At 37.0% G+C, this 16,157-nt stretch overlaps 1 protein-coding gene across 1 annotated transcript in view; it reads right to left on the bottom strand.

Annotated features, from left to right (window-relative positions):
- ESR1 (estrogen receptor 1) overlaps nucleotides 1-16,157 on the bottom strand; it is a 158,848-nt gene that overhangs the window by 5,705 nt on the left and 136,986 nt on the right. The window contains 2 exon segments of the mRNA XM_066315490.1: nucleotides 3,295-3,428; nucleotides 15,508-15,646. Of these exon segments, the coding sequence (XP_066171587.1) occupies nucleotides 3,295-3,428; nucleotides 15,508-15,646 (273 nt within the window).

Genomic DNA, 16,157 nt, shown 5'->3' with positions numbered 1-16,157 from the left:
CTTTGCTTTTTTAGTCAAAATGTTTATTACTGTGCTTTAGAGGGGCACCTTCAGATTTGTTATTTAGCTGAACACAATGATGTTCTTGCCCTTACGGACACATCACCTTGATATCTCAGGAAAACTGAGGAAGTAGCATAAAAATCTATCTTGGTTTACAAACAAAACTTTCTATCCTTTCCACATGCACTGAGCAAAACAAAAAAAAAAAAACCCAAAAACAAAAACAAAAGGAGTGTAAAGATGTTAAACAGCCTTGAAAGATGTTGTAAAGCCAGAAATGTCCAACAAAGGCAATAAACAACACTACTTCATGTGAAGAGACTACCAGATGTCCAAGGATTTAATAAAGAAATGTTTGTGTATACTCAGTCAATTAAATCCACACAAAGCTTTAGAATGCAAATGCTTTTAAACATGAGATGTAGTTAGTTTTGTATTTGTTTAATTAATTCACTTGTTTAAATCATTTTGAGATCTGCTGGTTTAATCACATGTATATATAATACAGATGACATAATAAGCCAAAAATTCATTTTGTGTTTATCTGCTGTTTCTTTAGTAGAAGATTTGTGAATATTTACATATGCACTCACAGAAAGAAATCAGGTAAGGGTAGGTTTGGAGGTCATCTTGTTCATCCTCTTGCTCAAATAGTGGTAACTTCAGGATTAGATCAAGCTGCCCGGAGCTTTGTCCAGCTCAGTTCTGAGTATTTGCAAGGATTGAGATCCTATCATCTTCCTGGCCAACCTGTTCCAGTGCTAAACCTCTCACTGGTACAGTTTTTGCTCTGTTTACCTGGTCAGGATCTCCCTTGCTGTGGTTTGTCTCCATGGCAGGTTGTCCTTTCCTCTTGCACCTCTGAGAAGGGTCTGGCCCTGGCCCCTCCATAACCTGCTCATCAGCTCTCTGAGGGCTGCAGTAAGACCCTCCTTTACCTTCTCTTTCCCTGCATGAACCAACTCAATTCTCTCAGCCACATGGTTCAGAGCATATGTTTCCTATCTGTCCAGAACTTTATGTAAGGAGGTTGGCTACATTCTGTCAAGTAAAGCACTTCCAGAAGACATTTTAGAGGATCTATGCCAAACACTTATGCAACTCTTACACATACACAAAATTGTGCCACTTATCCTGTATTGCAGTCTAATGCCTCTTAATTTGAGCATCTAGAGAGTCTGAGAGTCAGAAACTTGTATCCACATTCCCACTGTCTAGTTATAAAATCAGTTTGTTGTAGGAATACAAATACTGAAATGTACCTTTATGCATATAGGTAATGACATGCAACATAGATATACATTCTGTGGCCATGTATACATAGAATCTACAGTGGTCCCATCTCTCTTATGTGCAGAAGGAAATTTACCTCTGAGCATCACTGATTTCACTTACTCTATAGATGGGGGATTTTTTTGGTTTGTTTGGTTTGTTTGGGGTTTTTTGGGGTTTTTTTGGGTTTTTTGGTTGGTTGGTTGGTTGGTTGTGTTTTTTTGATTGTTTGTTTTTTTGTTTTTGTTTTTTTTAGTTTTTTGTTTTGTTTTGTTTTTTTAAGATTTTTTTTTTAGTTTTTTTTTTACAAATTTTCCTTAGAGGAATCTTGTAACAAAAAATCCCCATTAACACAGTGAGATGTGCTTATGAAGGAAACTTGGTGATGCCTGGCAGGGCTTTGTCTGAATAAAAAATTTAGTTTTATGGATCAGTACAACATAGGCACAAAATTTCTTTTGAGCATGACTTAAGTTGTTCATGTTCAAGACAAGAACATCTAATTTGTTTTATTCAAACTTCCACTTCTATTTTTTCTAATTTAAACTCAATTTTTTTATAAATCAATTATATATTCTAGATTTATTTAAGAAGTTAATTACCTTTGAATATGATAGCTAAAATTCTGGAGGAGCATCACTTTCCAAGAAGAATATTTAACTCTAGGAAATAGTCTCTTAGAGTTATCAGGGCAATGAAATGAAAATAAAATATCTAATAGTAATTATAATTGTCACACCCTGGCAACTAAGGTAAGAACAATAGCCCTTCATTCCTAATATGCCACTTGCTTGCCTCAAATGTTTCTTTTTGGCAATTGGTTACTTCCACAACAAACCCTGAACCACCTTAATATCTCATAGAACATACATGAAGCATTTTATATTAGATTGTATAAACACATAGTTTTGCTTGGACTTTGAGGAGACCACATCCGAGCTTCCATAAAGAAAAGTGCCTGATCAATAAAGCAACATCTGCTGCATTTACAGTTAGTCTTTGATGTGAATGTCCTAAATTTGTTTTTCCTTCAATTTGGGCAAGTGATCTGTTAGACAACTAGGTAAAAAGGACATAGAGCCCTCCACATCTGTTTTCTCTGGAGGGTGGTACCATCTACAAGTTCAAATACAACAGGAAAAACTTTACAAGTGGATAAATCCTCAGCACTGGAAAACTGGCATCTGTAGTTACCAGGTAACAGCTTAGCAGAGAACTGTGTCTAAATTTTTTTACTTTAGTGCCTACATTATTATTTTAGATATCAACCATTTCCATGAGAACACTGTGGGTCTCATTTCTGCATATAACAAACAAATTGTCTAGAGTTTTTTCTCATTTCAAACAGAAAATAATTCTCTGGTGTGTAACTGAAGTTTTCTGTCACATACTTCAAGTTAAATTTGCTTGTTTCAAGCATCTCATGTTAAATTCAAATAATCTAGCCCTACATATTTATATTTGTATCTTACACTTGTTATCTAGTCATCTATTTTTGAAGTGCACTTCAGGATGAGATGTACAGCCAAAAACTATAAAGCAAGTGGAAAGTGATTACATCAGTTTTAGATGCATGTAATTTAATACAAACAAAGCCATGACAAACTCAAACACATTTTTTCCCTTAATTCCTTTTATTGTGCCATCACCTAAGCACTGCAGTTAGGCATTGCCTTTGGGTGCCCTATGTATTGTTCCAGCTACCTCAGTGTCTCATAAGCAGAGCTTCAAGACTTGCCAGCATCTGGTTCCAAGCACTTCTCTGACCACCCTCCACATCAGCTGCACACAGTGTGTCATCTACTCCCTGCATCCATTTTCTGGGTCCCATCTACATCACTGGATAGGTGTGACCACTTCCAGCCCTGCCTGGTGGTCCTGCCTGCATCTGTGTTGAAAACCCATTTCCATTGCTGCTGTCTCAAAATGAAAATGGCATTAAGGGCAGCAAGCAGTGCTGAACCAACCACAAGCAGAAGCAGCCACAGTTATCTGAGTGACAGCAAAGCACACACTTACCAGAATTGAGAAGGATGATGGACTTAAGGCACACAAATTCCTCTCCTTGAAGGTTCATCATGCGAAACCGAGCAGCAGTAGCCAGCAGCATGTCAAAGATTTCCACCATGCCCTCTACACATTTCCCTTGATTCCTGTGTGAATACCATCAATGGGGAGACATTCAGAGTTTTAACTTGGTGATACCATGAGTTTTTATCCTCTTGAACCAATACCCTCCAGTTTGATTTCATTAACTCGAGAGCAAGTATGTGACTCCCTATTCTGTGTACATTTGATACATGTGTGATTAAAATTTTCCAAGTGTTCCAAGTAAAATAAATGAACTATTAAGTACCGTATTTCCAAAAAAATCAATTTCAGAAACTCATCACAAAGTCATCATTTTGGTGGAACATTTTAAATTGACTCAACCAAATCTGTATATTGAGGAATAGATTTGTTTAAAACTACATTTTGATTTGTGTGTATGTGTTCTGCTTTTGTTACTTTGCTTCCTCTTTCTTTTCTTTTTTTCTCTTTAACTGAAAGGGTCCCAATTCTTTGCACATCTCCCTCCCTAACCATTTGCACTTGTTTCTAGGCTGAGCAACCATTAATGTTCCAACACACTTCTCTAGATGTTCTGTGTCTACATAATTCCTCCTTAAATAATAAGCCTATCGTGAGCTCAAGAAGGACCTAGGAGGCCAAAATCATGTTTGTATGACTTATTAAAACCATCAGTTCCCTCCACATATCAAGTAACTTTTTACATTGAAGCATTAAGCTGGAGTTTGGAACATCTCAGAGTGTTCATTAGTATGGCAATTAACCATCTCCTTCTGCTCACAGTACTAGGCATTCCCACTCACTAATTTTCATCTTGCCCACTCAACCTGCAGCTTAAGAATTAGTTCATATTATTATTATTTTTTTTTTTTGTGAAAATTTATTCTGCAGATCTTTTGGTCGTTTCCATTGCTACCTTTTACAAGAGATACCTACTTTCACTTTTATTAGGCCTTCCTGAGTGAAGTTTTAATGTATAAGACTTAATGATCAGAGTGATCTGATCTTCTGTTTAGAAATATAAAACTTTTTAGATATGGCTTTCATAAACAAAATTAGAAAGATCATTGCTACGGGAAAACACAAAAGAAATTTCAAGGGAACAGACTATGATTTATAACATGAAATAGCTTGAGCATATCCTAATTTCTTTATGACAAGAAGCCTACCAGCATAGAGACACCTGCCTCAAGTCTTAACACAGATGTGCTGTTGTGAACCTGTAGCTATCTCTGAACCCACACCAGACCCTCAGACAAAGCAGACATCTTCCCTTCTGATTGCAGACTGAGAAATTTCTTTGCACTCTTCAAGGCATCAGGACAAGTTGCAATGCTTCTGATACAACATATTTGCCCACAACTACAGAAAGATTAATTTCCTCTCTGTAGGAGAGGATACTTTTAATACTTTTGCATAAACTTAATGCCCCAATAAAAGTTTGTTTAAGAATTTCAGAATTTTGCAGAAATGAAAAGTTTCCTTGGATCAAAACACAAATGACCCATATTAAAAAAACCCCACATCTTCATGTCTGACTGAGATATTTTTTGGTTCCTAGAATCCACAAAACTACTGCAGCCAGCTTTAAAACATTTCAAAATATTATGCAGTCTGAACAAATTGGAAAATTTGCATGTCTAAAACCAGAAGGAAAAAAGAAACAGGAAGCTATTTGTAAAATCAGACCATTTAGCATGCCTTATGGTGCCTCCTAAGACAGACATTTTTATAGCAAGTAAGAATTATGCCACAAAAATAGTTCAATACACTGTAGTTTGCAAAATCAATATTCCATTCCAATCTTTCTGACAATTACAATGTCTGGACAAATGCCCCTAATCCAGCAACACATATTCCATGTGCTTAAATTAACACATGTGCCTCTTTCCCATCAACTGAGTTCATATGATAAAGGATTCATAAAAATTATATAAATTTAAGAGATTCTAAGTAGCTCCTAATCTCTTTTGCTTTGCTATCTGCTGTGAGTGTGAAAGACCAGGCTACTCTACAAGGAAAAAAAAAAAAAAAAAAAAAAAAAAAAAAAAAAAAAGAAGCATCCCTTTAGGTAATGTACTTTAGGTGAAGTTACATACCCAGCTTTAGATATTACAAGGCATGACCTAGAAATTTCTGCTTTATTTGTCAGATCTGAGTCTTCTCAGAGGTAGAAAGCAGATTCAGCTCCACTGACACCACTGACATCACCGGGAACTGTAGGAGCTAAGTATCTTTGCAATACTGGGTTCTATTAATTTTTTTATTATTTAGTCTACAGTAATTATTTTCTTTGTCTACCGACCAGAAACTATCTGAAACTGGAATCTCCAATGCTCCTGAACTGCCTTCTAACTTTCTAACATAAGCTGATAATACCATCACATCTTCACAGTTTTGTGTTCAGTTGACAGGGAGGCCTATCTGGGAAAGCCTAGAGAACTTTCCCAAAGGCCGACTTAGCAATAAATTGGACAATTATCTTTATCCTACCATCTTGCTGTTGTCTTTGTGTACTCTTACCCTACCAAAGACAAGACAACAAAAGCTTGTTTACTGCAGAGCATCACAGTGTATTCTCAGAAAAACCCTTTAAATTTAGCTATTGGGAAATGTTTAGGAAAGTTAAATCATTTGAATTAAAGGTCTTAAGTGACCACATAAAAGTACTATGTGCAATTCAAAATTACTTTAGTCCAGCCTCCCACTCAAATCGAGGTCGGCTCATTCCAGGACTTATGCAATGCTGGTCTTGAAAATCTCCAAAGATGGAGATGGCACAACTTCTCTCTGCTTAATTATTTTCATCATCATGCTTTTTCCCTCCCCTACATCCAGTCAAAACCTCCTCTGCTCCAGTTTATTACTTCCATTTCTCAGTCTTCCATCAGGCATTTGAATAAAGAGCCTTGATAACCTCTTTGTAGACTTGTAAGTCATGCAGACTTAAAAGCCCTTTCTCCTCCAGGCGGAACAAATCCACTTCTTCCAGCCACAAGGCATGGGGTCTGGCCTTGGTGGCTCTCCACTTTCGTTAATATATTTCCTGTAATGACTGGATATAGTGTTGCAGATAATGAGTGCCAAATAAAAGCAGTATAATGGCTTTTATTCCCTCCCTCTAATGCTTATGCTACCACTGATAGTGGTAGCAGTACCAAGGAGGAAAAGGAATCTAGATTTTAAGTCTTGGGAGAAACCTAGACATCAGGAATGCTTTTAACAGAAGCACAGTGTGGAAATACACAAGACCAAGAGTAAAACAGACTTAATTAGCATAACTAGTCTGGTGACTAGGATGCCGTGGCAAGGACAAACAGAACTTTGAACTCATGAGAAGATGGGATTAAACCTGCTTAAGGGAAAAGAGTTAATCAACCCCTACGATAAAGATGTTGTAAAATGCATAAGTTGCTTGTATGGTCTTTTAACCTAATTATTGTAGTAGAAATTATTAACCTTACTGAAATGGTATATAAGACTTAGAAAACCTGAGTAAAATCGAATTCTGATCATGAATCAGTCTTCCCGTCTCTCCATCAATCACCGAGAGCACAGGATCAATTAAAAATTAATTATGAAGGGTGCTTGGGTGAAGGGAACAGGGACTCAAGGACTCAATGGATGGTCTCATCAAACTTTTCATTTAAAGGGAAATGGTAAAGTAAGACAGATGCACCCATCAAAACAAAGTCTGATGTGTTTATCTCTGTCTTCTTTTTCCATGGTACTTCATTTGATGAAAAGGGACTGCCAAGAACAGATGGGATGCACCAGGCTAGGAGAGGGAATATCAGCTTCAAAAGTCGACTTAGTAACTTGATGATGAAGCCTCTAAATAAGGCTTGGCACAAGATGTGTTCCTAAGCCTAAAGGTAGGTTAGGAAATGGAGGAGACAAAAGATGCAAGGACAACATTCATATCCCGGGTTAGAAAGGAGGGCATTCACAGATTTAACTCAAATCCTGTGCTCTGACACAGGAGGAGAACAGTAAGTCTGTACAGAGACTTCCAAACAATAGATGATCATTATGTACATTAATGTATTCTATATAAATTGGGTGTATTAATATACATCAGTAGAAGCTTTCTACTCCTGTGTGACATCAATGCACTAAAACAGGTTATGGAAGTGGGATGTTAGGAAAGCTCCATCTGCAAGGATTTAAGACTAAATCAAGAACATCTGCTGGGAGGCCTTAAATACTGCTGGACAGGCATTATAGGACTACTTAACTAACAGAGGATTCTACCTTTTCTCAATGCAGTGCTTGATCAGTCATTAAAAGGTGAGAAAATTGTTATCAGCAGAGAAATTTTTCTTCAGACCATCTTGCATTTAACCAGTAATACCAAGGGATTGTGGAGAAGGTTAGGGGAAAAGTAAGCAGGAAAAAAACTAAAATCTGAAAAAATTAACCTCAAAGCTGTAGAACAAAATAGCAATCTGAAAAGAACAGGAGTCAAAGAGAAAAGCAGAAACTACCAAGTGTAAAGTAAATCACAGTGTCAGATGCAAGTCCTGCTGATAAAGATAAATTCTTATTGTTCTGTCAGTATCCAGGAGGTTAAATATCATTTTGTTTTGGAAAAAATGTTGTTTTTTTCATAGTAATCAATTTTGCACCTTCACACAAATCAACCACAACTGGTAGGTGGTCATGAAGGTGTGGGCTTTGGAAAGGGACAAATAACTATATACAGGGCTTGTTCTACAGTTCTGTTTTGGGGTTTTTTGTGTGGTTTTTGGTATGGGGATAAGGGGATTTTTTAATTGACTTGTTCATAAGCCTTCAGAGATAGCAACATCTTTTGCTCATCCCATTTCTCTCTGAATACTGGCTTTTAATTAATGCACCCTGGGGAACTTCATAGACTACAGTCAATGGCTGGTATTACAATCTGCTCTTCCAGAGTGTACTGTTAAGTGCCCATTGTTTCTTATTCAATATAAGCTGAAGAACAAAGATTTGGGTCAATTGCTGGCTAAAACAGATTCAAAAGTTATAAAATCAATCTAAAATTTAAAAGTTAACACTGAAAAATATCTGCCATAAATATGAAGTAGCATATTTACCAAAAAATAAAAGAAACAAATATCTATTTCAAAGTTATTTTCACCTAGAGCTAGTCACAGATTACCAGAGCTGCTGATATTGCATGAATTGTCTGGAAATCATATAGTTCGGTGGCCCTCCTCAGGCCTATATGTTGTTGGGTTTTCAGTATTCCAAGGACTGAGACTCCAAAACCTCTTGTCCTGCCACTGAGAAGAATCTTCCACTGCCTTCTTTACTTCCCCCCTCCATCAGATATGTATCAGATCTGAGTCTTCTCAGATTCTACTTGTATGAGAGTGATTTCAGTCCATTCTTTGCAGCCTATCACTGGCCACAGTCCAGTATATACGTGTCTGTATACAGAGTAGCTCAGAACTGGACACAGCACTCCAGATTTGCCACAGCGTGTCTAAGCAGCAAGAGAGCATCACCTACTTCTAGATGCTGCTACAGCTTTTCCTAAGCCAGTCTGGGAGGGGAGAATTGCTGGCTCAGAGGGCACCCAGTTCTGCTGAATTCTCAGAAAGTTTGTGGAGATTCCCCTACCATGGTGTCCTGGAGGTAATTCTGTATTTATGTGCATGCACATAATTAGGGAGGTTTCCTACAAATAGGTTTTGTTATTATGTCTTTCCTGTCCACACCACCCTGACTCATCAGGTTGGCCAGTCTGTGGAAATCATGATTTTGCCCCACTTTATGGTATGGATTTCATCTCTTCCTAGATGTCCTTGATCCTCACAGCAGGTTCAGTGATAAAAAAGTTGAATCCCTGCTGTTGACACCAGCTATGCAACCAGTTGTTGCCCTGAGGATCTGACCCTTCTGCCTCAAAACCTTTCTCCTCAGCATCCCCCATGGACTGGACTGCCTGGGCTCCCACATGCTTGACACTTGCCCTAAGAGCCAAGTAGCCAACAAACTGTCTTTTCTCTTTTCTGACTGGAGGACCAGAGGATCATCCACCTAGGCAAATAGAGTAAGAGTAGGACTCTACATCTGAGCAGTGGTCAATCAGGTCTGAAACCAAATTAGCTACTAAGTACCTTTAAAAGGTACCTTCATCATAAAATATAACGTGAAATGGGTCCATGAATATGCTAGGTAGGAAAAAAATCCCTGAAATGCTGCTATAATAATTCTAAAAAAACTAATTATTGTTTGGTCACATTTAAGACATTCAGATTAGAAAATTATTATGAAGGCTCTCCATTTGGGAATAATAAAGCTAAAATAATTGGCTGAAGAAAAGTAATTCTGATTTACAGGAGGGTCTTTTTCAGTTTAATTTATATTAAGGCTGAGTCACCATAAAGCAAAAAACATTCCAAAATTCTCTCCATATCAGAAATGCAAAGAAAGTTTGATTTTGGAATTAACAGCATCACAGTACAATGTGACATAGAACTGGGGCCTGAGCTTCCAAGGTCAGGGTTACTAGACGAACAAGTAATCTCATAATTTGTGTAGGGACTATCTTGAACCCAGAATTATTTCATTTTCATTGAAAACTTCTTTTCTGTGCCTAAAACCCCCCCAGGGGATCATTCAGCTGAAAACTCTGAAGAAGTGAAGATCATAATGAGAGGGCACTTTCTTCTTTTATCTTTTTTTAAGAATTCATAACTTCGAGCATTACCCAGCACTTCCTCAGATTCTGGAAAGATCTTCCTAATTTTGCATTTAAGTTGTTTGAGTTATAGAATTGAGTAGTGTTTGAATTTTCCTCAAAGAGACAGTAAAGACTGATTCACAATGGAGAGACCGTAATTTTTCATTCTTTTTAAGTTTTATAATTCTGTCTCTTGAAATAGTTTGCGGGTTTTTTCACTCTACAGGGTCTGCAGTATAATAGTACATCTCAAAATTCAACCATACAGTGAAAGATGAAAAAGAACTTTATATATTTCAAGAGACTCCTTAACTCTCTACAAGTTAATCCATTCAGCTCTGTCAAGTAAGTAGCCTAATGACAAGATGATTTTTTGAGCTGGGTTTTCTGGATGGAATCTATTGCTATTAAAGATGTGATGAAAAGTAAATGTACAATTGCTTTTCAAATCCATTTTGAAGGGGAATTTAGAATATACTTGTTGCCTATGGATTTTTCCCTTTTGAAAAAAACGGAGTCAGATGGTCACTAAGGAAGCATCCTGAATCAAGCACTTGGGATCACTTTGCTTCAATTTTTCTAAAAAATCAATGGTAATTAATGCATCCACAATTTCCCATGAAGTGTTGTGCATTTACTCGAGTGACAGAGAAGTGTGGTGTCCTCAGACATCTGGAACATTTTACAGGTTGAGGGACTAGAAAAACAGATTTCGTATTGATGCTCTTCTATTGTATCTAATTTTATGTCTAACAAAACATCTGGACAGAGAATATTAGAATTCTTTTCAGATATAGAGAGAATAGTTCAGGAAAAGAGCCATGAAAGCAGTAAATTATTCAGCTACCCTGTCACACAGTGAATGATGTAAGGTTTTTTGCTCTTTGTGTTAGTTGCTGGTTTAGAGGTCCACAGTCTCCTGCCATTGCTCAGTACAAAAGTCAGTAAAAAGAAAATCCTTCTATTTAGAGAGAACAAAAAATCTTCATCAAGCACTGAAAGTGGAAATGAGTAAGTTTCCAAATTAAAATGAACCCTGACAAGCAGAGTAGCTTTCTCCATAAAAAGAAGGGAAAAAACTGATAGAAACACGTAAATACTGACTAAAAAACACTGACTAAAGCTTAAGGCATCACATTAAACTGAAATTTTGTAAGTCCCTAGGCAGATTTTTTTGCTATTACAGATTTTTTACAATCATTATAAGAAAATAACCATAGAAAATAATATTAAGATAGCCATACTGTCTCAAATCAAAGGTATATTTATCTGTGGGCTAAACACACGGGCATTTGGATCTGCTGGTTTCAAGTGACTACCTCTAGTTCTGAGCTGGAAAAGATAATACCTTGTGGATTACTACACATCTTCTCAGCATGCTCATGACTGTATACCTCCTACCATCTTTACTTTGTTCCCATTCTTCTAATGAGAATCACAGGCAGAGAATTCAGTCAATTTAGTTAGTCTTTGGAGCAAAACTCGTGTCTCTATTTGCGACACCTCTGGGTACCTCCCTATCCTTTCAATATTACTGTCAAGATAAAGAAAATCAGAAAGGCATAGTTTTCTAAGCACAGATGAAACATAGAATTAAACAGAGGAATAGCAATGACCTGTATTATTTCTATTTCCTGTTGTAAAGATTCTCAGGGGGGAGGAAAGCTGCACTCTGACTACTGGCAATCAAAGAACTGCTGGTCCTATGGAACTATTTGCTGGTAACAGTGAGATGGAATGATCAACTCAGAATGCTGTTTAGGAAGATCAGAATTATTATTCTATGTACGTTCCATCACATTGGTCTGCATAACACTTGACATTTGTTTAACACCTTTTGGAAATTTGACAAGTCTGTCATCTACTTGGTTGTTAATTTCTTAAAGGACTTCAATGTATTCACGGCTTCCTCTTACAAAATGCACTGTGACTCTATCACCATGTCATATCCATTCAACTTCAGCCAATTCTCTTCTTTAGATTGCATCCCATCAGTTTCTTTACTGTGGTCACCAGGCTTCCTTTTTAAAATGCAGCACTGCATTTCCCATTTTGCTGATGCAGAGAATGTTTCAAGTGAGATTCAGCAATCCAGCTATTCCTATCACGCATTTCTTTACAATTACGTTTCAAGCCTTTGAGTAACCTGGCATCAGCATGATATCTGAATGCAACAAATCCTTCAAAAATATAGTAAAATATTACTTTCTTATTCCTGAAGAAACACTACATTTTGTTCAAAATTATAAACAGTCTACTGTCAGTCCTGACAAATTTCAGCCCTGGTCTAATGACATTTTTAAAGCCTAGTTTCTTGGGAACCCTCCAGACAGGAAACATCTGGTTTGTCCTACTAGAAACCTCAGTCTTAACTTCTAAATTTGCCTTACAGAATATACTAATTTTCAAAAACAGAATACAAAGGACTTGAATTTATTATTGGATTTTATTAGGTACTGTACATTTAATTGCAAGCACTCTGAGTGTGCCACTGTATTTCTTGATTGAGCCTATTTTTCTAATCTATAATTATTGTCATTTGAGCATTTTAATAACAGCAGTTGTACACTGTACAAATCTACCAGTCTTATGTAACTTGCAGAGTGTTAAAATTCCTGATTTTGAACCAAGACTCAACTGTTTGGGTAATGCAGTAACAGAATAAGATAGGGTGCGTTACCTCACAGAATGCACTGTCTAATTACAATGCAGACTGGCAACAAAAAGAGATAATGGGATTATATTAATCCATATAGAAGACAGCAGTCTACACAAATTGTCAACTTAATTGTTCTGCAATTATATTTTTTTTTTTGCAAAGAAAAATTTTAAAAAGGAAAGTAGGATTAATAACTAAGGTCTGCTTTACAGATATTTTCAAGGAGTCTTCCCAAGTGTGAATTGCTGAAAAGGAAAGTTAAAAAAGTATTTATTTGAAGATGTAACTGGTTGACTCTCATAGGATTAGAAAACACAGTTTCTACAAGATCTTCAGAGACAAGGCAAGCATATGTGTAATATGACCCAAGTAGTAGGAGCGAGTTGGGAGAAGAAAGATCACATTTTTTTCAAAAAACAGTAAAGCTGAAAGGTTATTTTTGTCACATTTCAGATAGATGTTAACAAGAGAAGACTGTATCTATCTAGCCAAAAGGCAAAAAGAGTTGTATAACAGAATTTGGTGTGACCTAAGCTTTAGGAACAGATGTATACAAATGACTACCTATATCAAAGATCCTTGACAGAAAGAATCTGTTAGAATCCGGATAAGCCTGAATGCTGGAATGAAAGTTCAAATCAGAGAGGATGTCTGCAAAAGAATGATCACAGAGATCTAGAGGCATACACAAACTGTGGTAAAGCTCTCTATTAACAGTATAGAATTTACAGTAAATACAGGAGTGTTGGATGGACCTCTGAGCAACGTGGTCTAGTGTAAGATGATCCTGCCCATGGAAGGGGGGGTGGAACTAATGATCTTTAAGGACCCTTCCAACCCAAACGATTTTATGTTTCTATGAATACCTGATGCAATGGAAGGAATTCATTGAGTGAAATAGACTTTGAATCAGTGTTTGTCCTGCCCTCTCAAACTTGACAAACAACATATTTTTCTCTATAACATTCTCAAAAGCCAATTTGCCTAAATCAAATTAACACATCAAAATATTGTTTGCACTAATTAACTAGTAAATTATGAGTTATTTAATTGATTAGCATATCAGTGTTTCCCAGAGTCAAGTAATTTATTATTTTACTTTCTGCAAATATCCCTAGCAAATGGAGTAGGCAAGTATATGATGACCTAGAAAGATGTTTCTTATTATTTGAAAATTAGAAGATGTAATAGATATACATTTTTGCAATCTTAATTGAAACTCAGAAAACAAAGAGCCCTGAAGTAATGTGTGGTTCTAGTTGCATGCAATTGTTTTCTTTAATCCAACAGTTCACTTAAAACTGTGTACATCAACTGCTCAAATTCCACTTTACTGGGAGCCATGGGAATTTTAAGTTGAGGAAGACCAAAATTTAAAAATTATTTTAAAACTGTTGTGACTTTTTGTGAAGACTATACTTACATTTAGACAAGCAGATACTTTCTGTACCTAAAATGAGAATGTATTTTATACTTATCTAGTTTCACAGATCATTTGGCTTACATAAGTGGAATTGAGTTTTTCCTAAGGCTATAAATATTTCTCTATTATGGTGAAATATTATGTTTTATCCTGTTAGGTATTATCATTTGTAGTTTACTAAAATGCTAAAAGTAAATCCTGGGGGGTGTTTGCAAATAGAGGGCAGGGAATCAAAGGATTAACACTGCATGAATGCAGCCATGGAAACTCAGTACCCCACAGTCAACAGAGCACGTTGATCATAACAAATTTTTCTGCTAATGAGAATTTTGATTAATTTACACAGCTGGTGGCTGCAGTAGCTGAAGGCACTGCCCTGGACTTTCTGCTGCCATCTCTCTGCCCTGGCAGCTACGTGATGAGGTCAGGAGCTTGCCCAGCTCTCAGCTGCCTCTCTGTATACTCCATCTCAGCTTGGCTCTTCTGCTACTTGCAGTTCAGACCAAGATGCCAAACTCTGCCCACTGTGCTGTGCACACAGCACCTCTCCCCTGCCAACTCTGCTATGTGGCCAGTCACCTTCAACTGGGAGGACTACCAATAGCTAAGATGACTCTATCCTAAGCAATTTTTTTCTGATAATTCAATTGAAATTTTTCATTAATTTTTTCCTGTGGCTAGGAAAAAGAGAGCTTGGGTTTACATTAAGATAGTGGAAAATAGATTTTAAATTCTCAGTTTTCCTGCTTTTAACATGAAGACTGCCAGCTAAAACCCAGGATGTTCTAATATGGCACAAATTCATTCTTTTTCTCTCAGAAATACTTAGCATATTAGCAAGACTGGCTAAAAAAAGTCTTAGTGAAGGAAGCAAGTGTGTGTTTGTCGTGTTTGTCATATTTTTCTCCAGTTTTCATGAGGAAAAAAAGCCCCAAACTTAATATATTCTCTGTAAAGAAGACTGCATTTGAGATTCTATGAGGATTTTCTTCCAAAATTTTGTCTGGCTGCTTGGATAAACCCATTCTAACCAAGAAAAACTACAAGGATTGTAAATAAGCAAAAATAACTATCTGAATTAAATGAATAATGCTCAGTTTTAATTTAAATTACATCTGCAACACACAGTACAGACTGTAAGAGAAATTTACTGCTGCCTTTGAAAGAAGATACTTCAAGCAGCAGATGAATCTCAGACATGTTCCTTGTGCAGTAAATGACCAGGATCAAATTCCTGAGCATTTCTAGGTTTTTTAGAGTTCATTTTCCAGTTTCACCTACTATAAGCCTGCCTGACATACAAAGTATTGTCAAATTGTATCAGTGAGATGATGTCATGCTAAAAATTAATCTGATTGCAGGAGAAATGAATTAACTTAAATAATTCACAGCAACATGCAGACTGACCTGTCCAGTAACAGGTTAGGTGCAAACAAAAGCTTTCCTGGGTGTTCCATGGAGCGCCAGACTAAGCCGATCATCAGTATCTCTAACCAGGCACATTCCAGTAGATGGACCTGATCATGGAGTGTTAAGTCCACAAACCCTGAAAGAATAAATAGGAGACAGTAAAAACACTCCAGTTTTTTAAGTGGAACAACATTATTCAGAGAACTAGGTCTAAAAGTGCTGTAGAGCTGGATAACCAAAAAGAGCAATAAAACAAACATTTGTTCTCTATAATTTGGGCTGAATTTTGTCCACCATGGTTCCTGGTGTCAGTCAGAGCAGTCAGAACTTTCTAGCCTGCTGTTTTTGTTCTGGCTGTACTCTTCCCAAAAATCAGGGCAAGAGCCTGGACAGCATCTCCATCCCCCCGCCTGTTGCCAGGGGCCTGGGAATCCAGGTGCACGCTGCAGAAAGGGGCATCTGTCTGCTTCAGCACCACACTGCCTGGGATATGAGACAGAATGGAAAAATGCCTGCTACAAAATGAAGTGACAGCTCTAAACAGCTAACCCCAGAACAATTCTCTTGGTGGAATGCTGTTTTACAGACTCATGGACAATTCACCGTACTGCAAGTGTGGTACCTGTGTGGAAGAGAGACCAACAGTG

Source organism: Sylvia atricapilla, chromosome 3, assembly GCF_009819655.1.
Source record: "Sylvia atricapilla isolate bSylAtr1 chromosome 3, bSylAtr1.pri, whole genome shotgun sequence".
Taxonomy (NCBI): Eukaryota; Metazoa; Chordata; class Aves; order Passeriformes; family Sylviidae; genus Sylvia; species Sylvia atricapilla.
Note: the sequence above shows the minus strand (reverse complement) of the source record. Positions and strands in the feature narration are given on the sequence as shown.